Here is a 23,491-nt window from a genome sequence, read left to right on the forward strand (position 1 = left end):
TCAACCTATTGGGCTGGTCACTAAATATTTTTATATTTTAAGTACATACGTTATTGTTGCTTTTGTTCAATATAAATATTTCCTATTTGCATACTTTGATGGATTACTTGCTATTTAAAAATAATCAAAGAATGGCGAGAATACCGCATTCGATATTCGATGGCTTTGAAGACAGAATTTCAAAGAAACCAAAGGTATTCCAGTAGGGTTAAAAGTGTTAAGTGTTAAGCTGCGTATATACGATAAACTATGGATAGGCGGCAAAGTTTTTTTTTAAAGAAAATGTAATAAATTTAATCACGAACTTAAAGCATATTTGTTAAACCCGCAAACCACATCTTTTTAGGCAGTTCCCAAAAAAACTTTTTGTTGAAAAAATGTATATCGATGTATGTACTTATATCAATGCACGCATGTACGATCACACAACATATGTTTTTCTGTATGCAGCGTTTGTCACACGAAGAAGATGGCAAACGCATAATGTAAAACTAACCACGCATTGTTAGTCTTCAATAAACTTCTCAATGATACACACGTATTGCGTTCATTATTATTTTGGCCGGGTTTCCGTGACGAACCCCTCCCTCATTTCAATAGGTTATGGGCCCAGGCAATGGCCTGTTAGTGAACGCGTCGACAAATGTTTGAGTTACGAACTCTGAGACATTAATAATAAAGTGTTTGTGAAGATTTTGTGTTTGCAACGTGCAAAAGAAACAATACAAAATGAGTGCATTATACCAGATCGAGAAACTGGAAGAAAAGAACTATGAGTCATGGAAAATACAAATGCGCAGTGTATTGATCCATGCGGAGCTATGGGGCGTGGCCTCTGGTGAAGTGGTTGCGGAAAGTGCTGAGGATGCCAAGTGGAGAGCCTTGGATCAAAAGGCCCTTGCAACTATCACATTGAGTGTAAAACCATCGCAATTGGGTTATATAAAAAATAGCCAGACAGCAAGTGAAGCTTGGATAAAATTGCAAGAAGTTCACCAGCCCAGTGGACCTGTGCGCAAAGTATCACTTTATAAAAAGTTACTAAGCTTGCGGATGGCACAAGGACAGAGCATTTCCAATTATTTAAATACGTTTAATGAAGTATTGGACCAGCTAGCTTCTGTGGGAATTGAGATAAATGATGAGCTACGTGCTATTATTCTGCTTTCCAGCCTTCCATCAGAATACGAAAATTTCGTTGTTGCTATCGAGACGCGCGATGATTTACCGCAATTCGACACTCTAAGTATAAAGCTCAAAGAAGAGGGTGAACGAAGGTCAATAGAAACAGACAAGGAATATGAAAATGCAACGGCATTCACAATTGTTCAAAAATCGCACACTTATGCGAAAGGCGCCTCAAAGAAGAAACAATCAAACGGTGTTTGCTTCAAATGCGGCGAAAGGGGACATTTCAAGGCGAATTGCCGCAGTGCAAGCGTGCACAAAGAGAGCAGAAATATAAAAGAAAGAGATCAGAAACACTTCAGCTTACTAAATGCGTTGGACGCAGGTAGTTTTCATCGAACGAAATGGTGTTTGGACAGCGGCGCAACGAGTCATATGTGTTGTCAGAGAGAAATGTTTACAAGTTTTGAGAAACATTCAGAAATGATAGGTTTGGCAAATGGCGGTTTTTTGCAAGCAGAAGGAAAAGGAGAAGTGGCATTAAACGGTGGTTTATATGCACTTAAGCTGATCGACGTTCTGTATGTACCGCAGCTGACGGGCAATTTCGTTTCTGTAAATCGAGCTGTTGAAAACAAATGTTTGGTTAATTTTGGCCCGGCAAAAGCCAAAATAATTCAAAATGGTGACTGCATACTGGAAGTAAGCAAAGTTGGCAATTTGTACATGTTTGAAGACAAATTAAACCAATGTTATGCTGCCGTGCAAGCCGATGGAGTCTTGTGGCATAGAAGATACGGCCATTTAAATTACGCAAGTTTGTCGGAAATGACAAAGAAAGGCATGGTACGAGGTGTGGAAGCGGCTGAGTTTTCGTCGGAGAAACAATGCAAAACGTGCATGGTGAGCAAGATTCACGTTCATCCCTTCCCAAAAGCTGCCGAAAGTCGGACAAATGAAATACTGGAGCTGGTTCATACGGACGTATGTGGGCCATTTGAAACATGTTCATTTGGCGGATCCAGATATTTCTTGACTTTCATTGATGACTTCTCTAGGCGTATATTCGTGTACTTTTTAAAATCCAAGGATGAAGCATTTGAAAAGTTCGTTGAGTACAAGAATCTTGTGGAGCGTCAAACCGGCAAGAAGCTTAAATGTATTCGTAGCGACAATGGGCGCGAATATGTTAACAAAAGGTTTGATGCATTCCTTACACAACATGGTATTGCACGTCAGCTGACCGTTGCATACACACCGCAACAGAACGGAGTTGCAGAGCGAGCTAACCGTACCCTAGTGGAAATGGCGAGGTGTTTGTTGGTGGAGTCCAAACTTTGTAAGGCGCTGTGGGCTGAGGCTATAAACACTGCAGCGTATTTGCGAAATCGGTCGCATACAAGGGCGCTGACAGATATGACACCGATGGAAGCGTGGACTGGTAAGAAACCATCAATAAGCCACTTAAAAGTTTTTGGTTCCGTTGCAGTAGCACTCGACAAAGGTCATGCGAAGGGCAAGTTTCAACCAAAAGGCAAAGAGTACCGTATGGTCGGGTACTCGAGGCAAGCAAAAGGATATCGTTTATATGATCCAGAATCGAAGCAAATAGTCGAAAAACGGGACGTTCTGTTCGATGAACTTGGCGAAGAGGCACAAACTAGAAGTGAACCAGCAACGTTTGATGTGCTGATTCAAGAAAATTTTGGTACCAAAGACTCCGTGGCACCGGAGATTAATTTGAATGACATCAACGACGATGGCTCTGATGACAACAAAGACGACAACAGCGATGCAGAAAGTTCCAGTACAGATGTCGACAGCGGCGATGCATTCGAAAGTGCTGAAGATGCACCTGCTCAAGAGGATCGTGGTGTGCGGGTTGGACCCGGCAGACCAAGATTGCTAAGGACGGGTAGACCTGGTCGCCCGAAAAAGCAGTTCAACGTACTTAGCGCTATGGTCACAAGCGATGTCGTTGTGCCATTATCCTATGAGGAGGCAATGGAGAGTACACATGCATCTTACTGGCGCGAGGCAATGAAGAAAGAATACGATTCTTTGAGGGCGAATGAAACCTGGGCGCTTGCAGATTTACCAAGAAATCAGCGAGCAATTGGCTGCAAATGGGTTTTCAATTTGAAGCGAGATGCAAGCGGTGGCATAGAACGTTTTAAGGCACGTTTAGTTGCCAAAGGATGCTCGCAGCAGTATGGTATTAACTACGTGGAAACATTCTCACCTGTATGCCGAATGGAGAGTTTCCGGTTCATTCTGGCATTGGCGGCTGAGCTAAACCTATATTTGCACCAAATGGACGTATGCACGGCATATCTGAACAGCGACTTGAAAGACACCATATATATGAAGCAACCACAAGGGTACATAGATGGAAGTCATCCAAGTCAAGTCCTGCTGTTGAAGAAAGCGATCTATGGACTGAAGCAGTCAGGAAGGGAATGGAATTCCAAGCTTGACCATGTCCTGCAAGATATGGGCTTTATTCCATGCGACAATGAGCCTTGTTTATATAAACAGCGCGAAGAAGGTAATCTGTCTCTAATTCTGGTATATGTTGACGATCTTCTTGTAGCATGTCAGTCAAAATCGGATTTAATCAACATTAAAGCTGCTATATCTAGAGCTTTTGAATGTGTCGACAAGGGTCCTATACAGCTGTTTCTCGGCATGGAGATTCAGCGGGATGGTGAAGTTGGTGGCATTACCTTAAGCCATTCGCAATATATCAAGGAAATATTGCATCGACACAACATCGAAAATTGCAGACCGGCAGCGACACCTTTGGAGGCAGGCCATCAGGTGGCGTGCGAGAGTACGGACTGTCAAAAGGTGGAACCGGCACTGTATCAATCGATAGTGGGCGAGCTGATGTGGCTGGCCCTAACAACTAGACCAGATATTTTACACTCGGTAGCGAAGCTGGCACAGAGGAACAAGGATCCTCATTCTGAGCATCTTGCAGCTGTTAAACATATTCTACGTTATCTGGCGTCTACAATTGAGATGAAGCTCTACTACAGCAAGTGCGGCCAACCTTTCTCTGGTTACGTAGATGCAGATTGGGGCGGTGATAAAACTGACCGCAAGTCGTATACGGGCTACGTATATTTCCTATCTGGAGGACCGATTTCTTGGAAATCGGAGAAGCAACGCAGTGTGGCACTCAGCAGTACAGGGGCTGAGTATATGGCACTGTCTACTGCATGCAAGGAGGCGATAGCCATGAGACGGCTCATCATCGAAATTGGCTGCGGCACGGCAGACACACCGACTGTGGTGTACGGCGACAATCTGAGCGCTCAGCAGTTGGCGAAAAATCCTGTGCATCATTCACGAACCAAGCACGTGGATATCAGATACCATTTTATACGTCAGGTTCTAAGCGAGGGTCAAATTGAATTGAAGTATGCTGCGACAAATATTATGATAGCTGATATACTAACGAAAAATTTGCCTAAGCAAAAGCATGTTGAATTCAGAAATATGTTAAGTTTGAAATGAATTTGTAAACATGCTTGCATTGAGGAAGGGTGTTGAAAAAATGTATATCGATGTATGTACTTATATCAATGCACGCATGTACGATCACACAACATATGTTTTTCTGTATGCAGCGTTTGTCACACGAAGAAGATGGCAAACGCATAATGTAAAACTAACCACGCATTGTTAGTCTTCAATAAACTTCTCAATGATACACACGTATTGCGTTCATTATTATTTTGGCCGGGTTTCCGTGACGAACCCCTCCCTCATTTCAATACTTTTGGTAAGTAGTTGCGCCTTAAACAGTGTGGGCTCGTCGTATTGTTTATTATTAAATGCTAATCAGTTAATCATCGCACATCGCTTAAGTGTATAGTATTTCTGGTTTTTTGTATTGATTCCACTCTATTTTCAAGACAATATTTGCCCCACCCTAGCAAGCTCATTTAAGCATAAGTTGCTCATTAAGACTTCATTATTTTTGCGAAAAAGGAATGCCGCCAAATCTTTAAGTATTCATGCTAAGCTGCTGAAGCTGATATTCATCCATCACAAGCGCAAGTTAAAAAGCAAAATGGAATAACCGGCTTGGACTCAGCTTGCTTACTGCCAAAATACTTGTATGCTACGCCTTCTACTCGTACAACTTTCGTAAGTAAGCTGCTGCTGCTGCTGTTGCTGTTGCTATGTCTCGTAACTCCATTAGGCACACATGTGTCTTCCTGCTGCATATCCCCCCTCATCCGCCACTAAGTGCTTACAATGCGCCCACAATGGCAGCGACAAATTCTGTGCTCAACTCATATGTATGTGAGTACGAGTGTGTGTGTGTGTGTGTGTGTGTGTGTTTTTCGCAGCCGCCACAATTGAAACTAAACGCCAAGTGACGTGTCAGCAAATGGCGATCACTTCTTTATCTCGTACGTCAGAAATTGTCTGTAGACAACCATGACGATGTCTTTAGAGGCGTCGGCGGCAGCAGCAATAACAGCAACAACATCAGCAACAACAACAACAACAGCAGCACTTTTCGGCATTGCTGTCGCTTTGACAACGTCTTTTGTGATTGGAATATAAAATAAGATACAACACACAATACGTAGCGAGCGACCAATGAGTGTATGTCTATGTGTGGAAGGCCCTACAACAGCAACACACCAAAAGCAACTACAACAACAATGGTAGCAACAAATCAAACGCATCTGCTGACAAAGTCAACAGACAGCTGCTGGGAATTTGAAAAGAAGTCGCAAGTGGAGACTGGCACATGTGTTCGTTCTCTAAATACATATGTACATAGATACAAACATATACACACATATGTACAATATACAAGTATATAAGTAAATATGTTAGGTTCTGCCAGTTGCGCTGACTGCTTGGTAATTACGTGACGTTTTTGATAAATTTTGATTCTTAACGTGATTTGCAGTCCGTCACATTACTAAAGACTAATGTGTGGCATGCTCTTAGAATTGGAACAAATGCCAAAACCGTTTTAGCTTTAATGCATTTCTATTAACGGTTTTTATTTTTATTTTATTGTTGGTGTTGTGGGCCATTCGTTTGCGCACTTGGCTAATAAACAGTCGCCAGCAGCACGGCCACCACATTTTGACCCAGTTCGTCAATGGAATCGACAAATACCCGCATCGGGGCGGGCAACATGCCAGAGGTTATCAACCCAAAAAAAAGTTGCGTTCAATGCATTGACACGATTTTTGGCTTGGCAGCGGCATGCATTATGACTCACAGCACACACACACACACACACACACACACACACACACACACACACACACACACACACACACACACACACACACACACACACACATAATGTGCATGTTCAATAACCCCTCAGTTCTGAGGGTCCAAAATGAAAAAGGGATTATTCGAAACTTAAATATTCTCGTAAATGTTTTGCTTACTTAAAGATGTACACTAAATATTTAACAATATCTTAGTGCGATGTTGCAACAATAACAAATAAAAATTGGATAACAAATTTTCACAAAATAAAGGCAGTTATCAAGAAACGAGAATAATAACTTAGAAATATATGTGAATATGAAATCACAATTTGCTTTATGATTATAATACTTTTATGAAATTATTTGTATTAGTTATCCGTAATAGTCTAACATATTCATTAAATGTAATCCAATACATATTGAAAATAATGAATATAATTGTACATGCTTCTAAATAAGGTACGACGAGTCAGAGATCCATTAACTAGAAAGCATATTCTACCAAAACCTTAACTAAAAACCAGCAAAATGAAGACCTTGTGGGTTCATCATCATGTAATCCAACTTGTGATCTATGCTGTTTAATAACGGGATCTTCCAAATATAATGGTTCTTTGCTTTCCCATCGAACCTTTATCCCGCTAGTAAATCAGTCGCCACTTCCTGTAAATGCTACAACAGAACACTGTAGCGGTTAGTTGGCGAGATCGCCTACCTGGCATGCCAATCATACAAGTACTACGTGGTAGTTACAGTTAATTGGCTGATATGCATACTCGTATGTGTGGTTGGTTGTGGCTGCGGTCTAAGCTTTTAAAAACTTAAGCGTACATAGAATTGATTTTAAGCCCAATCCTCCACCGCATCTGCCGCTTTAGCTGCCAATTCATTGCACGTTGCTGTTGTTTATTATGTTGTCATTATGCTAATTTCACAGTTGAATTGAATCGAACTAAATAAAAAATTAAAAAAAAGTATTGCGAGCGACCGAGCGAGTAAGTGAATGGCGGCAGGCATCTGTTGATGTTGTTGTGGAGTTTGGTTGATGTTTTTGTCGATGTTGTTGTTGTTGTTGTTGATGATGTTATGTACTCTCTGCTGTTTGCTGCATTTGACATTTTGCACATTACTTTCTTGCTGGTGTGTGTTGTTGTTGCTACGTGTTATTGTTGTTTTTTGCACGCCTGTTTACCTTTCAATAAAAGTTGTTGAATAATCAGGCAGCGTGATACGCGCATTGAAAGGTTCATTTCAATGTAATGTAGAAGAGGAAGCAGCAGAGGAAGAAGTTGCAGAAGAAAGCGTATGCGAATATTTTGTGGCTTGATTTGCGTGATGTGCATACGACTACGATGACATCGGCAATGACGACGCTAGCGAACTGTATTATATAACAGCAATACCTAAGTTATGGCTTTTTGTACACTGCACAAACATAAAAGTATGTGTAGTGACCTTTTTATCGGGTGAAAGGCAAAACGCCAATGCTCCTTATATATTTAAACAAGAGAGAACGCTACAGTCGAGCAAGTCCGACAGTGTAATACCCTGTACCCAGGTAAACTTCCGTCACTGAGTTATATGCGCCCATAGCAGCAGCAAAAAGAGGAAGAAGAAGAGCGAACTTGTTGCTGCAGTTTCGGGGGGTTGTACTGGCGAGAATTTGTTTTGCTAATAACCTTTCTTAGAATTGACCGAATTGAATAAAATTTGATACAACAGTAGACAATTATATATAATTATATTATGTGTGCCAAGTTTGGTTTAGGTAGCATTTGAAATGTGGACGCTATTGACGAAATTCTGCAGCGGGGGAAGGGAGGGAAAATTAAAAAAAAAAATAAACTCGTCCTTACTCGGATCTAGGAGAATCTGGATGCCAACTTTGGTTATTCTAGCTTTTATAGTTTCTGAGATCCTTGCGCTCATCCAGACGGACAGACGGACGGACAGACGGACGGACATGTCTAGATCGATTTCTCTCGTCATGCTGATCAAGAATATATATACTTTATGGGGTCGGAGATGCTTCCTTCTGTATGTTACATACTTTGCACAAACCTAATATACCCTTTTTACCCTACGGATACAGGGTATAAAAATGCATTTATTGGATGAAATAATATTTGAACGAGCACCATTCTGATCGAAACCATCACTGTTATGCAAAGAACACTCATTATTTTCGACCTTAACTAAAAACCAATATACGAGTAGCTTAAAAAGGGCTTATAAGAGATCAGGAGCTGCTTTTTGGTAAGCATTTTATAAAGTGTGAGATGTTCTAGACGTGAAAAATCATTTGTGTATTTAATGGACATGGTACAGTGGTAGGTTTTTCAGGTAGGCTCAACATTCTCTTCAGTATGGGCCTTCTCCAGATCCAACAATATTGCAATTTTGGGAGGCACTGACAATATGTGCATTTACTTAATTGTAGGGCCAAGCAATGCAACTTTATTGAAAGCTAAAAACATACAACAAGCATATACTGTAATGTAAAGTACATTAAATAGTAGAGTATTCAACCAGAATACCGTGCAAACAAAATACCGTACAGCTTATTGGATTTGAGATGATATATCAACATAGTATAATTACAAGATTCAACCAAGTCAGGTAAATAGGTAAACCGTATTGTTGACCTGAAAACATTGCAATATATGTACTTATATATGGCCTGGTCAGAAACGTAAAAGAAATGGAGCCGACCTCCAATTTCATGAATCAGATATTCTTTTTCAATCGAATAAGAAAATCGAATTACTTTTTGTTGCATACGGAGAAAGCTAAAAATAAATTCATAACCTTTGATGTCTCTGATTGAAACGATAGGTAAGCATTCTAGGCAAAAAGAGAAAACAAAAACTAAAGTAAAGAACCAGCTGTAGCATATAAATATGCATTTACATTTGAAACGCATTTATAGATTGGCCTAAAACGCTAACCGCTTAGCTGGAAAATAGGCAAAACGTGCCGCGAATAAGTGAAAATTTTCTACGAGTAGGCGGCATTAAATGTCACCATGACCATATTCCAAAAAAAAAAAACACAAACCAAAAAGTCATGTGTATGAATTGTTGCCGTTAGTGTTGTTGTTTCTGCGGTAATTGTTGTTGTTTTTTATATCCATCAGCAGCTAATAAACAAAAACCGGTAGCATAAAATGCCGGTTGCTGACTAGCTGACTAGCTTACTGCCTGACTGACTATTTGATATTGTGGAAAAAGGTCAGCAGGCCAACGACAGTGTGGAATTGATTTTTGGAGTGGCGCAGGCCGCTGAAAGCAGTAGCAATTGGCAACAATTTCTGCATATACGTATACTCGTATGTGTGTGTATGACAGTCAGCTGTTTAATAATATGAAGCTATGATATTTTTTCAGCCACAAAAAGTTCAACGTACCTACGGCTGTGCAATTGCTAATTAACTGCAAATGTCATAAGCATGGGCATTAATCATAATTAGCGGCCACACATGTAACATGGCAACATAATGGGCAGCCGAAATGGACATTGATATGCAAACAATTATAAGTGGAAGTGGTATGAAATATGTGGCAACGCGATCAGCGTCTGCGTTGTTGTTGAACCCTACCCATAGTATACTAGAGGCTGCATGAATTGTAAACTAAAAGGCATGTGGATAACGTAAACGATTGAACAAATGGCCTGCAGCATGAAATGGAAAACAATAGTAGTGCTTAATCAGTTTACATTATGAACAATTCACTTTCGACCATAGACGACGGCCAGGCGGCCAACGTTGCGTATGGGTAATGTGTGTGCTATCGCAGCATTAAGTTTTAGCGCCCAATTACGCAAGAGAAAAATGCTGGGAGGGGCGGCGGCAAATTGTGTGTCAAAACAGCTCCACTTTCGATTAAGTTTTGAGCGCCAACTGACAAAAATTCGTTATAAAATTGCACTGCAGCCGACGGCAGCAGCACCAACTACATTGCACACATTTTAAACAATTATAAAACTTGTTTCACGCTTCACAAAGCTGCACAAATACGTATACGAGCACGCCGAGAAAAAAGGCAGAATGGCAACTGGAAAGTGCAGTCAATGCATTTTCCATCAAGTGTGCTGCTGTCAAGTGCAGAGCCGCCTATTTCGAAAACGCTTAACAAAAATTCAAATGAACAGTAAGTCAGTCAACACATCCAAGTGAGCTGCTCATTTTTAATTTGGAACACAACTCGAAATTTATACCCAGATACTTAAAAAATGGCTAGTCGCAAATCACAAGCAAAACATGAGAACCCTGACGGAAGGCCGTCGGAATCATCGATTTCTGAGCAAGAAGAAGAAGGACAGGAAGTAGAACATGAAGATCCCAACGACATTAAAATTGGTATCATAGCAGATAATGTGAGTATCTTAAGTAAATATTGCTTAAGGAGCTATTAAAACGATGGGCACGCCTTTTTAGGAAGTCACGCTTGGATTTTTATTGACTGGCATAGGATTTCACAAAAAGCACTTCAGAAATTATATGATGGTGGACAGAAGTATGATTTAAGACACATATGTATTTTGTTTGTTTCATTTCCTCATTTTCGTTGATCACACAGCAACCGATTTTAAGGTAATCGAGGATTTTTTCCTAACCCTATATGCACGTCACAATATGGGCATTATTTTGCTGGACTATGATATCGCTAAGCGTTTGCATTCCGAGCTCGATAAGTGCAAACGGCATTTGCCAATCGTAATTGTTATACCCACGAAAAACTCTCTGGCGCCATACATGACCGAAAAGGAACGTACCCGGCGTCAAAGGAACAGAGAGGCATACGCGTAGAAGTACTATTTAAAGAAAAAGCACGTGAATAGCAGTTCCAGTATAGTAGTATTTTTAATGCAGCAGTTTTTGGTTGATATACGGAACATATAGTATATGCCAATCTGGAAATAGAACACTATATGCGTATATATAATAATAAAGAGAACAGTGATAGGCATCTGGGAAGAAGTTGAAAAAAATTACAAATTAATTAAAAAACTACTTGTAATGCTTGCCTGAGCTGTTTTCAAAAAGGCTTTGATGATAACACCATCTAGTAATACTCATTATTGCATACAAATGTGTAAACCTAAATCATTTGTAATAGAATGTGATAAAAGAAGATTTCCATAACTAAGTTGGAGTGTAAAATTGCTCAAAAGTGATTTTTCAATACTTACCCTCTAAACACAAAATACATCGATTTTGGATATGTAACCCAGGACATTTTATAATTAATTGAATGTCGTTAGATGCGACCTAAAACCAAGATGCGCATTTGGATACATTTAAAATACATACTATATAAGAAGTGATTTTGATTCGATTAGAAATAATTTCGCATTAGTTATAAAGTCTACAATACAAATACATAGAAATAACCAAAAAGGTTTGTTGCTATTACAAAAATTCTTAATGAAAAGCAAAGCAATCATAGCGTTAGTTGTTTGTGATACTTTATCAAAATAATAAGTAGTTCAACGAAAACAGATTAAATTAAAACCGAAATTGAAAATATGTCGACGTACTCAGAAGATCTGGGCCAGCTTTTAGCTGTTATTGGTGACGAGGTATGTGCTCAACAGAGTAGCTGTGACAAGGAGCTAGTGTAAGGCTTCTCTCAATTTCTGTTTGTCACCAGGACACCTGCGTGGGGTTTCTACTTGGTGGCATTGGTGAAATCAATGAGCAGCGTCAATCGAACTTTATGGTCGTTGAGAGAGGTGAGTTTATTGGGGAATAGCTATAGGTTTAATACGGTAAGCAAAACCAATTGAATCTGCAGACACCACAGCCATTGAAATAGAGGCGTGCTTTAAACGCTTCGTAGAACGCAGCGACATCGGCATCATATTAATCAATCAAATCTATGCGGATATGATACGCGCAACAATCGATTCTCATTTGCTGCCCGTGCCGACTGTCCTAGAAATACCGTCAAAGCAACATCCGTATGAGGCAAGCAAGGACTCGATATTGAAGCGTGCATGTGTAAGTGAAGCACATGGAATCCTTTAGTCTCAGCCATCAAAATATGAGTCCATTTTTCTTGCAGGGCTTTTTCGAACTACCCCAACGCAAGCCATGAGTGCAAGCAACTTCAAAGCAATTCCAATCAATCAGTAATTACAAAACGTGGAGATGGTGCCACTTTAGAGGCAACAATTTTATGTTAAAAGCCTCAACAACAAATATTTGTATGTATAGTATATCAGTGCTATTGCTGCCGCTGCTGCTGCCACTGCTGCTGCTGTATATATTGATTTGAATATTTTGCAGTTAGTGTTGCATGCATTTTCTAAAATAGAGAGCGCAAGAATGCGTGCACAAAAACGGCATACAAGTATTTTTTTCCCTCAAAACTTTTCAACTTTTCGTTTTAAGGAAATTGCCAAAAAACAATTTGAAATAAAATAAAGTTCAAAAAGCGTTGCGTTTGCAACAAAATCGAAAATAGCAACCGCAACGGCATCACCAGAAACAGCCACAATAGCAACAACAACAACAAAGTAAACTATAGTAGAACGATACAAATAACCGCTGAAAATGCCAATACACATGCCAACGTATGGCAAAGATGAAAACAAGTGAACAAAAATTCACGGATGAAGAGCAGAGCTGAGCACATTGATACAATTTACGCTGCAAGTTGCAGGCATTTTGTGTTCCTCATCCTCTCCACCACCTCTACTTCTTCTCCACCACCACCTGCTCCTTCATCCGCTTCTTAGGGCTGCTTAGCGCAACAAAAGCATGCGAAAACAATATTTGCGCAAAGTATTTTGCGCCAACTTTGAGCCAAGAAGTTAGCACAAGGCATTCAAAAAGTTGCGCACAAGTGACAAGTTTTCCTTTTAGCAGGAACACATAGCGTCAGCAAGAAGAATAGGCAAAAGACTGGCAGAAGCTATATGAGGGCTACAAAATAAAATAGAAATAAAGCAATGGCTGCATCTGACTATAAGACACCCTGCGTCCCTACGCCCAAACCTAAAATTTGCAGATTTAAAAAGTATGTTTAAAATTAAAGCAGCCACTGAAAAGCGCCTATCAGATACACTGAGAGAAATGCGGCCATTTGAAAATAATTAACAGTTGCTAACATACTTTTAGGGCTCGACATATTGCGGCAACATTTCTAATCGGATAGCTTATATTTTAACGGCCAAAAGAATGCTATAAATTTATAATACAAGTATGCGTATATAGCTTAAGAATTGCTTAAATAGATCCATCGAAATATGGATTGCATTTGTGGCTCCAAGAACAAAGTTCTGAATAAAGTGAATATTGGGCACAATACTCTAAGTCAGCCTTAGATCTAGTGGGCATAACTGATGGTTATTGCAATTTCTTCGCCTTTATTGTCTGGAAATATTGCTAAAGAAATATTCTACACTCTTCTGCATGCTCTGTGGAGTTGTTATCGATTATATGATGAAACTCTGAAATTGCAAAATGTTGTATTGTTTAGATCCCAGTGTAGATTCAAGAGAGAAAGGGGGAGAGAGTTTCATAAGATTCAAATTTCTTGCGACATTACTAGGTCAGGTGAAGAAGAGAAAGAGAAGCGGGGGTTAAGTACTTGCTCGAAATTGTTCCGGAAATAACTTTTTTTAGGCTATGAAAATAATATAACATAATAAATTTAAATAAATATATAATACGTATATTTGGAATTGTGGACAGTCTTGATGGAGATCTCTACTGAAGAACAATAAAGATAAGAAACAAATGTAATCGTGTTTCCTATGTGTAAGGCTGAAGAAAGTGAATGTGGGCTCAGTCGTTTCCGCAATCCAGACGGACCACAGATGTATGTATCTTGATCGTCAGCAAAATGACGAGCAGTTTACCTAATTGTCTAATGGGTCTGAAATGCTACCATCTCTCAAACATTTTTATAAACTTCTGCACCAATCATCCACATAAGATATTTGTGTGTCCCCATTGGCAATTAATGAGGCACGACAGATTGACAACAATTTGGCCACCTGTCAAAATCTGTTGCGCTGCAGGTGCCAATTGAGTGTCGCAACGCCCACACAGCGCTGACAACAAAATGGCGGGCAACTGCACTAATTAGGCAGAATGTGTGTTGCAGTCGCTGCTGCAAATGTCAAACTAATGTGCGATGTCTGGTTAGATAGAGCATCGAGCAGCATTATTCAATTGTGCAGCGTCGTTTTCTAAATGCACTCAACTGAAGAACATTAAACGGCGCATAAATGTCACTTGGGTGCCGTGCCGTTCACCTGGCAAAAGCACAATAGCAACAACAACAGCATCAGCAATAAAGGCCGCATCGTCGTCCTGCTCGGCGTCCTTTCGCTAAACAAACACACAGAGCGCCGAGCGCCGACAAGTGCAGATAAAAAGGGTTGAGGGCTGAAAAGCTGAGAAGCACGAGAAAAAAGCAAGGGTGCAGGCGACTTGCATAAAAGTTTTTCGACTGCGCCAAAGTTTGCAGAGCGGGTCCGTAATGGGGTCTGGGGTGTGAGAGTGTGCCAGCATTGTTGCAATTTTGCAGTTGTTAGGAGTTGAGCAAACAAATTGCAGTATCTTTGGAGCCACACTCACATATACACGCACAAACAAACAGACAATGCCTGAGCGTTTGGATTTATAATAGAGCGACGGGGTGTAAATGAAGTGGGGGTAGGGGGGGGGGGTGGTGGGAGGCGCCTGCACTTTGCTGATATGCACACATAAAATGGCCGCCTGCTCTTTGCTATTTTTAATTAAAATACAAGCTCAGCCACAATACACAAAATGGCATCAATTGCCAGGCACTTCAACGCAGTCAACAACTTTTGACACTCGCGCTGACAAATAAAACGAGCAGGACGATTCTGGAAGTGGGTGTGGAAACAAGCAACAATGGTAGCAGCAGCAACAACAACAACAACAACAAATCGTGCATCAAGAACTTTTGCGCCTTTTTAACATTTAAGCTATACATTGAAAAAAGGAAAGGGAGATGCAGGGAATGAAACAGAAATAGAGAGAGAGAGAGAGCGAGTGAGATGAGAAAAACTAAATAAATAAGTGAATGACGAATGCAGTTTCATCTTTCCTTCAACTGCACAGGCAAACTTTTATGCGATGTGAAAATAAATAAATGAAATTATTCAAAAAGTAGTTTTGAATTCTCATGACAGCGCATAAAAACAAACAGCTGAATGCAATTTTTGTCTCATTCGGAGACAAGTGAAGATGAAAAATGCGACGGCAAAGGCGAGAACGGCAATTTCCTTAGCCAATGCAAATTAGATGCATAGCCCCGAAAGGACGAGCACTCATAGTTAGACTGGCGACTGAAGGCTGAAGACTGGCAACTGCTACTTTGTGGAAATGCGGCTGTGTTATAATTATAATTGGGACTCCTAGCTTAGCCATAACATCACTTTCTTTTCTTTCTTCTGATTTTCAATTCAGAAAATGAAATGCCAGTGTCAGAGATGGAATGAAAACCGCACTAGAGCTGAACAAAATTTTGGAAAATTGGTCAAGACATGCGGCCAGTCGCATTGCTTGGCCACAAATTAGCAAATGAAATTGGTGCCGAGCAAATGAAAGTGCATGCGACTGAGAGTGAAGGCAGCAATCGTAAAATTATTGCGTTCGAGAGAACTTGTTACTTCAATCAAAGACAGAGAAAGAGACAGGGACAGAGACAGAGACCGAGACATGTTCAGATGCTGCTTGACGCCCACAGACAGTTGAAGACTCTTGACATACAAGAGCAGCAAGAGTAGCAGTAGTGGCACTGGCGGTAGCAGTAACAGTAACAGCAGCACCGAAGACGACAACGACTCGACGTACTCGAAAACAAAGTTAATTAAATGATCTGATCTCCATTATTCCCAAAGAGCTAATCTCAATTACAAAATTGAAATGAGCAAAAGCGCACGAAAGCCAGCTAACAAATACTGACGCACACTTGCGCATACGTCGACATCCTTCTGCAGTGTACGCTCGATACAGTGAACGAATTCCAACCAACTATGAATGAAACTTTGCATATTTTTGTTCATTTAAGGTGAAAGAAGAAAAACTCTGACGAAAAGCCAAAATAATATTGTAATTTTGCACGGTATGCCAGTTCAAATTGTTAGTCAAACGTTTATGCCACTCATAAGTTTTGAGACGAAACGAACTGCCCTCATCATTGTCTTGCTTCTTCAATAAAAACAATTCGCTAAAAGTTAAAGCGAAATTAGACATTAGGAGCAATCAAGGAAAGTATATTTTCCCCTCTAACGCACATAGCTGCTTTATAAATTTTTCTTTTCCGTTATGTATTATTAAACTTTGTATCTAAAGTATTGATTAGTGACAATGTATGTAATGCCTGGAAGAAGGCGTGGCAAATGCCCAAAGTATATATATATGTTCTTGATCAGGATGACAAAACGAGTCGATATAACCGTGTGCGTCTGTCCGTCTGCATGAGTGCAAGGATAATCAGGTTCCACTAAGCTCTAGAGTCTAGACAGATCAAGTTTGTTTTTTTTTCCTGCTTTTGATTAAAAAATAAAATTAATTCACAAGAATTTTGCAATTTTTAATGTTGTTTTTGTTGGACTGGGCACAGGATATCGAAGAGATGAGCCCACTAGACTATAGCACAGCTTTCTTGTTTTATTGCTGTCTTTAACTTGAGCCAGCAATTTAAATAGCCTTTATAAATTTGTAATAAATTGCTATTTGTATATATTTTGAGATAAAGCTTACGCCCCAGCACTAAGTAGTTTGTTTGTTCAAAGCACAAAAAAATACATTTTTTTACCGAACGTTCACTTAATATTAATATTCACAGAATATTAAATGCGAAAACAAATTCGTTCACTCTTTCTCTTACGATTTTTCACACAGTTTGGTGTTCAATATTTCGAGTGTGCACAGTATGGAGATATGTATGTAAAGGCTGAAGAAGAGGCGAAACTAAAATGTAGCATTGTGCCGAGGTCGACAGAATGTTGGCCACTTGGCAGGCAAGAACCCGAGCAAGAAATGAGACGAGCCAACGCTCACACAAATTTACGAAAATTCCCCAAAATGTAACTTGAATGTCAATGAAAACAAGGAAAGTGAAATGAACGCAGAAGATTGAAATGCAGTTGCCCGCAGCAAGCCATTGTTTAGGGCTTGGGCATCCACACACACACACACTCACACTCAACGTAATCGACACGGCACAAAGCGTTTCATTAACAATTGCAAATTGGTATCAATTCATGACAGACCGGCTAACCGAACACTCGACTAGACATTCAAATGGCCCCAAAAAGTGTGGGAAGGAGTGTGCGAGTGTGAGAGTGTGTGAGTGTGTGACATTCCGATTGTTCTGGCACGCATATGAGAGGCGAACTCAATTCTCCGAATCACTGAGCTAAACAAAATCATTGAAATTGCTATTTATGCATTGGCATTGAGTGGATAAGCAGGACATACACGTACGAGTACGAGTACATAGCCATATCCATATCCCTACTCTTGCCCATGTCCGACAAATGGGTGTGAGAAATTTATTGATATGTGCAGGCCATTTTCTATGTCTGTATAGAATATTATAGGAATTTGTGTGTGTGTGTTCATTGGTATTTAAAGCAGGCGGCAAACATATTGTGCCTTTAATTAGCTTAACCACACAATAAGAATCGTCCGATTATTTGCCGCAGTGTATACGTCGGCATGTAACTGTCATGTTTCTGTCCAGGCTCAGCCCAAGACAAGCACTGGAGATAACTACAACCGACACGCCCCTTTCAAACTGCCCGCCTGTCAGCCTGCCGGCCCGTCCTATGTATACTATGTTGGCGTGGCAATGCATATGCCTGTATATTTAGGCCTTCGGCATGCTTGCCAGGCAACGGCCATTGGTCGTGTGTCTAATTAATTAGTTTGAATTTAAATTAACTTGAACTCATCAATGACAACGACGGGTAGTGGGTAGTGGGCTGAGGCCAGTGGATATGAGCGGGGGTGGTACTTGGCACTCGCTTGATTGGAGGCGTGGCTGTTGCATATCATGACCATCACTTTGTCTAATTTGTATTCAAAACATGCAGCAAGTCCAGTTTCATGGCTGGCGGGTGCCGGGGGCTGCGACACATTTGATTGAATATGCCCTGACATCAGGCAGAGATTAAACGCAAGTGCAGTGTTCAATTGTAGCTTTAGTTACAGATGAGAACTGGGGGGTTTCTTCTCCCTTATCTACATTAACAAAGTAATTGTTGCTTACTCAACCAAATCGGATTACTTTGCTTTGGATTGTACATTAAGCTTGATTGTTATGTTTCATTCCAATAAAAAAACTATTAAACAGATAATTGGAAACCTTTTTGGTTTCAAAAGAGTTCAACATTTTTCTCGAAGCGTACACTTTCTCAAACGCATCAATGTAAAATAGATGATTTGCTGGATTTCAAAAATGACAAAAATCCAGCCTAGTGGCTGGATAGTATGCTGTTATCATCTTGGGTAATTCCTATTATAATTAAAATGAATACGGTGGGGGCCATTCATCAAATTTTCCGCTGCCTTCCATTTATGGGAGTGTGTGAGATGTAATGTATAATATTTTAATTTTCTTCATGCCTGATATGATCAGCTTATAAAAAAGCCACTGGACCACTTCAAAGTGGCCGCATTAGAAAATAAAACCATCTCAGAACACCACTTAGTTTAGTTCATTTTTTAGAATGCTTGCTATTAAAATTCTTTTGTAACCACTTGAAATAGTTTTAAGAACACAAAACCACCGCAAAGCATAACAAATGCAAATTTTTGCATTATTCAACACAATTGCAACAAACAACGAAACAAAACAAATCGCGTAACAAATGAAATGAAAAAAAAAAACAAAATAAATAAATAAGAGCAAGTGGCAAAAGTAGATAAATATACAAATAACAATTGCAAATATTTAGCAAAATAAAGGAACTTTTTGGCTTGTGGCAATTCAAATGCGGTGGCGGCGTCGCATTAAAATGTGCAAGTCGACACCAAAAAAATTTGTATAAAAATGCCAAAGCGAAATGTGGCATACAACTCACACACACACACACACATACTCGTAGATATATGTACACACACTGACAACGACGGCGACGACGTCGACGTTGACGCTGTCGTTGGCTTACAACAATAAAATGGCGCCATCATTTGGTAATGCAAAATTACGTTATAACGGCATAAATTTAAATAAATGCCGGTCTCGGGATTTTTATGCATTTTTACCGCATAACAAATACTTTTGCGGGTGCTGCTCTCTAATGCGCCTTTGTTGCTCCCACCACTGCTGCAGCAACAGCAACGGCAGCGGCAGCGGCTGTGGCAGCAGCAGCGGCAGCGGCAGCTAGTGAAATTTCCTTCCGCTTTCGCTGGTGGTGCTCCCTTTCTTTCCCGTATACTCTACACTTTAAACCGTAAGAGCCTTAAAAAGGAGATTCTGTTCTTTTGTAACTCGAAGTAAGTTAAAAGGATAGTGACTCGATGAGAGATGAATTGATGCAGTCACGATTGACAGTTTTTATAAATAGTTCAGCTTAAATAATGGTTTTCAATTAATGATATGGAACAACCGAAGATAGGAGTATATATTTCCTTCATAACCTGAATAAATTATAAGCGATGAATTCATGTTTATATAGCGACCAGTTTCAACCACTCTTTGTGTGTAGTATTTATTCATGTATCTATTCCTATAGTTAAATCAATGGATGTAGTCAGATAAATTTTAATTATAAACTACAAGTATTATGGCCTATAAAACAAATTCAATAATTTTAATAAAAAAATACACAGGTTCTTCTCAACTTCTAAGCTTTTTTAATATCCTAAGTTAAGTTTAAAGTATTTACTAGTCGGTTACAACCGATTTTAATATTTGTGTGTTTTTTTTTTTTTTTTGCTCACAGGGCGTATGAATACTGTGGAGCTAGTAGCTGTGCTTCTTCTTGTTCTGTTGAATTTTGGAACGAAACGCGCGGAATGCTTTCATTGGCATTACTCTTTTTTTAGCCCTTTGGCACAGTCAGACAGACAGACCCACACATGTGTGTGTTTGTGTGAAGACGTAGGTGCTGCCATTCGACTGTTATTTGTAGCAGCAACGGCATGCCCTTAAAATTATGCAAAGTAATCCCAACGTTGCACTGCTCCAATCATTCTGGATCCCTCCCTCGCTGTAAGCTAAAATCTGCGCCGATATTTGCAATTGTTAACATAATAAGCGGTTTTAAGTGCGGCCAGACAGCAGTCGAAGCTATGGGTGGAGACAGGGACTGAGGAGGCGTTGGCGAAGGTTGAGGAAGAGCGAGGTGCCGGTCTCAGCTGCCACTAAAGCGCATAATAGTGTCCGTGTCCAGCAGTCGAGCTACCTTGCACCTGTCCGCCTCTGCCACAGCCACCGTTTGTTGCATGAGCAAATATTTGGCCACCTTAAGCGGCTACGTCTGCGTCGACGTCAGCAACGGCAACGGCATCAGCTTTGGAATCGCAGTCGTTGGTGGCTGTTGCAGTGCTACAAAAACTTTCCATTTAATTGGCCAGCCGCAAGCGCCGCTTGCTTGCTGCCACAGCTGGCAATTCTTTACAGTGTATTTCTCCTTCCCACCCCATGCACTACCCTGCAGCGCAGACCGCTCTGCTCCGCTGCCGGATGTGGCTGCGCCATGCTTTTCGGTTTACGTAGTAAATTAACTTCCGTTTTATTTGTAAGATTTCCTTTCGCTTTACTCGTCGTTTGCCTTTTTTTGTGCACGTCGTTGCCGTTGCCGTTGCCATTGCCTTTCCACTATGTTGCTTTTGTTCCACTATATTTGGGTTATGGCTGGTCGGGGTCTGGGTCTGGCTGCCAGTCTTAGTCTGCAGCACCGACTGAGTCGGGGGGCTAGTACAGTGAAATAAATATATAAAAACATTTTTAAATAGACTATTACGTACTAGGACGACTATTATGCATAATTTTTGCATGCACGTATTTCATATATTACTCGTTTTGTAACTATTTAGATATACCTATTTTGTATTATTTTAATATTTTGTTTTGTTTGCTATAAAAACTTAAAGTATAATATTTTTTATCAAGCAAGATTTTTGGAAAGCCTCATATGTATATATTTTGATTTGCCAATCATACAAAGAGAAAACGATATCCTTCGAATGCATTTTATGCGCATCTATTTGAAAATCTGTTTTTAAATCAATTGCAGAATCTAGAGTTTGTGAGTTTAATACATACTACCCAAGAACTCTGCACTATAGACTTTAGACATGTACTTAGAGTGCAAATATTAATTAGTTTAATGTCTGTGGCCGTAATTTAGTTAATTAATAGCAAATAGGATTAGTTTATTTGCATTAATACCGGATAATTTCTTCAGCCTACATTATTTTTTGGTGAATAATATAAATGATTATTATTATTAAACGGAATGTTTGCTGTTCACGAAAAAGATCAAATCAAGATTGAATTTTTGAATTGTAAGATAAAACATCTTAGCAAACATGATATATTCGTTCATTCCACGTAATGATCCGATTATGTTGAAATTGAAATTAAATAATATTGCTGCTGACTATTAAATTTAAGAATAGGTGTGCAAGTTTCCACTGTACTTGCATGTATGCCCCCACACCAACATCGGCTGCTGCTGCTTTTGTATATTTTTAAGCGCTTTTTCATTCAATTTACGAAATTGAAGTGGGAATTGAGAAATAAATTCCGTTCGTTGTGTTTCACCTCGGCGTGCCCGTCGCTTTGCGTGTTTGCACGACTGCAACGGAAGTTGGTTTGCTTTTTTCCTTCTGCCAGCCTTTCCAGCTACCAATGCAGCAGACACTGCAAGAGCGTCAGAGACGAAGAGTGGCAGCGAAATTAGGTGAAATGCAAACGTTTTACCTAATGAAATAATTGAAGCGCCTCGGCTTTTCGGCCTGCTTCGACGCCTCTGAAGGTCGACACAAATTCACACGCAGATACACACGCACACACACACACACACACACACACACACACACACACGGCAGCCGGAAATGGGCGCATTTAAATGCAGCATAAAGCGCATTTCCGTTTACTGTCTGCCAGCTGCCGCTATCTAGATGCATGTCTCTCTCGCCCTCTCTGTCTCTAACACAGATATACTTACGGGCATATACTTGTACAATTGTGTGTGTGCTCCACTTTCTGTGGCAAGCAGCTGCACTTGAAAATTCTGTAGCACTCGCACAAGATAAATAGCTGCAGCCGTAGTAAATCTTATGCAAATTTTTTAGACTCACAAACCAACCAAACACGCTTGACATTTATGCAAGAGAGAAGATTTTTCTTTTCAAATTCTGTGCAAGTATGTGTGTCTGTGTGCTTGGTATGGTTTTGTGTGAGAGTCGTTGTTGCCTTGGCAATGTGTTCTCAAAGGCAGCTTATCTAGGCGCGTCCTTAGCGCAATACAAAACGTGGACTGTGCCAAGCAATGCAACTCCACCTGAAGGACGACTTTAAGCGGCAGTAAGTCGCAGTCTGTCAGTCAGTAAGTTAGTCAGTCATTCAACTAGGCCGCCTTTTGCCGTGGCATGCGTGCGTGCGTTCGTTCCTTCGTTCATTTACTGAACCATGCATTTATCTATCCACTCATTTGCCCACTCATTCGTGTATTCATATGCACATTCATGAATGTTCCCCCGTTCCTGGGGCGTTCTTAGTGCCTAGCTACCTACTTATCACAAGTGCGGCATCTTGGCCTTTTGTGCCCGTACACATGTCTGTGTGTGCCTGTGACTGTGGCTCTGTGTGTACAGGACCGCTATTGAGGCATTGAGCCATTGGCCTTTTTGTGCTGCGACTCGACTCTTCTGTCCGGTTAGTGGGCCACAAGATATGCTATTGCCATTCCCCCCAAGTTGCCTTTAAGTATTTTCAATTTGTATTAAAAGCTTTTCGTAGACAAGCTTTACATACTCGTATGCATTAAAGCGCACAGAAGAGAGCAAAAGAAAAAAACCTCGACGTTGTCCAATTTGTGTTGATAATTTCACGGTTTGTTGACAATTCAGGTGGACAAGCGATGAGTGTGTGCGA

The 23,491-nt window shown here is 40.3% G+C and overlaps 2 protein-coding genes across 2 annotated transcripts; both read left to right on the top strand.

Annotated features, from left to right (window-relative positions):
• The first annotated feature begins 10,577 nt into the window (after positions 1 to 10,577).
• Positions 10,578 to 11,619, top strand: LOC115621207 (V-type proton ATPase subunit F). The gene is made up of 3 exons (XM_030514788.1): positions 10,578 to 10,766; positions 10,828 to 10,906; positions 10,970 to 11,619. The coding sequence occupies exons 1-3, from the start codon at positions 10,623 to 10,625 to the stop codon at positions 11,197 to 11,199; spliced, it is 453 nt and encodes a 150-aa protein (XP_030370648.1). The 5' UTR covers positions 10,578 to 10,622; the 3' UTR covers positions 11,200 to 11,619.
• Positions 11,620 to 11,760: 141 nt separating this feature from the next.
• On the top strand, positions 11,761 to 12,720 carry LOC115621208 (V-type proton ATPase subunit F). The gene is made up of 4 exons (XM_030514789.1): positions 11,761 to 11,972; positions 12,044 to 12,125; positions 12,188 to 12,393; positions 12,458 to 12,720. Exons 1-4 carry the CDS (start codon positions 11,919 to 11,921, stop codon positions 12,488 to 12,490), a joined length of 375 nt encoding a protein of 124 aa, XP_030370649.1. The 5' UTR covers positions 11,761 to 11,918; the 3' UTR covers positions 12,491 to 12,720.
• The last annotated feature ends 10,771 nt before the right edge of the window (positions 12,721 to 23,491 follow it).

The sequence above is a fragment of the Scaptodrosophila lebanonensis genome, unplaced genomic scaffold (assembly GCF_003285725.1).
Source record: "Scaptodrosophila lebanonensis strain 11010-0011.00,11010-0021.00 unplaced genomic scaffold, SlebRS2 tig00000024-arrow-pilon, whole genome shotgun sequence".
Classification (NCBI taxonomy): domain Eukaryota; kingdom Metazoa; phylum Arthropoda; class Insecta; order Diptera; family Drosophilidae; genus Scaptodrosophila; species Scaptodrosophila lebanonensis.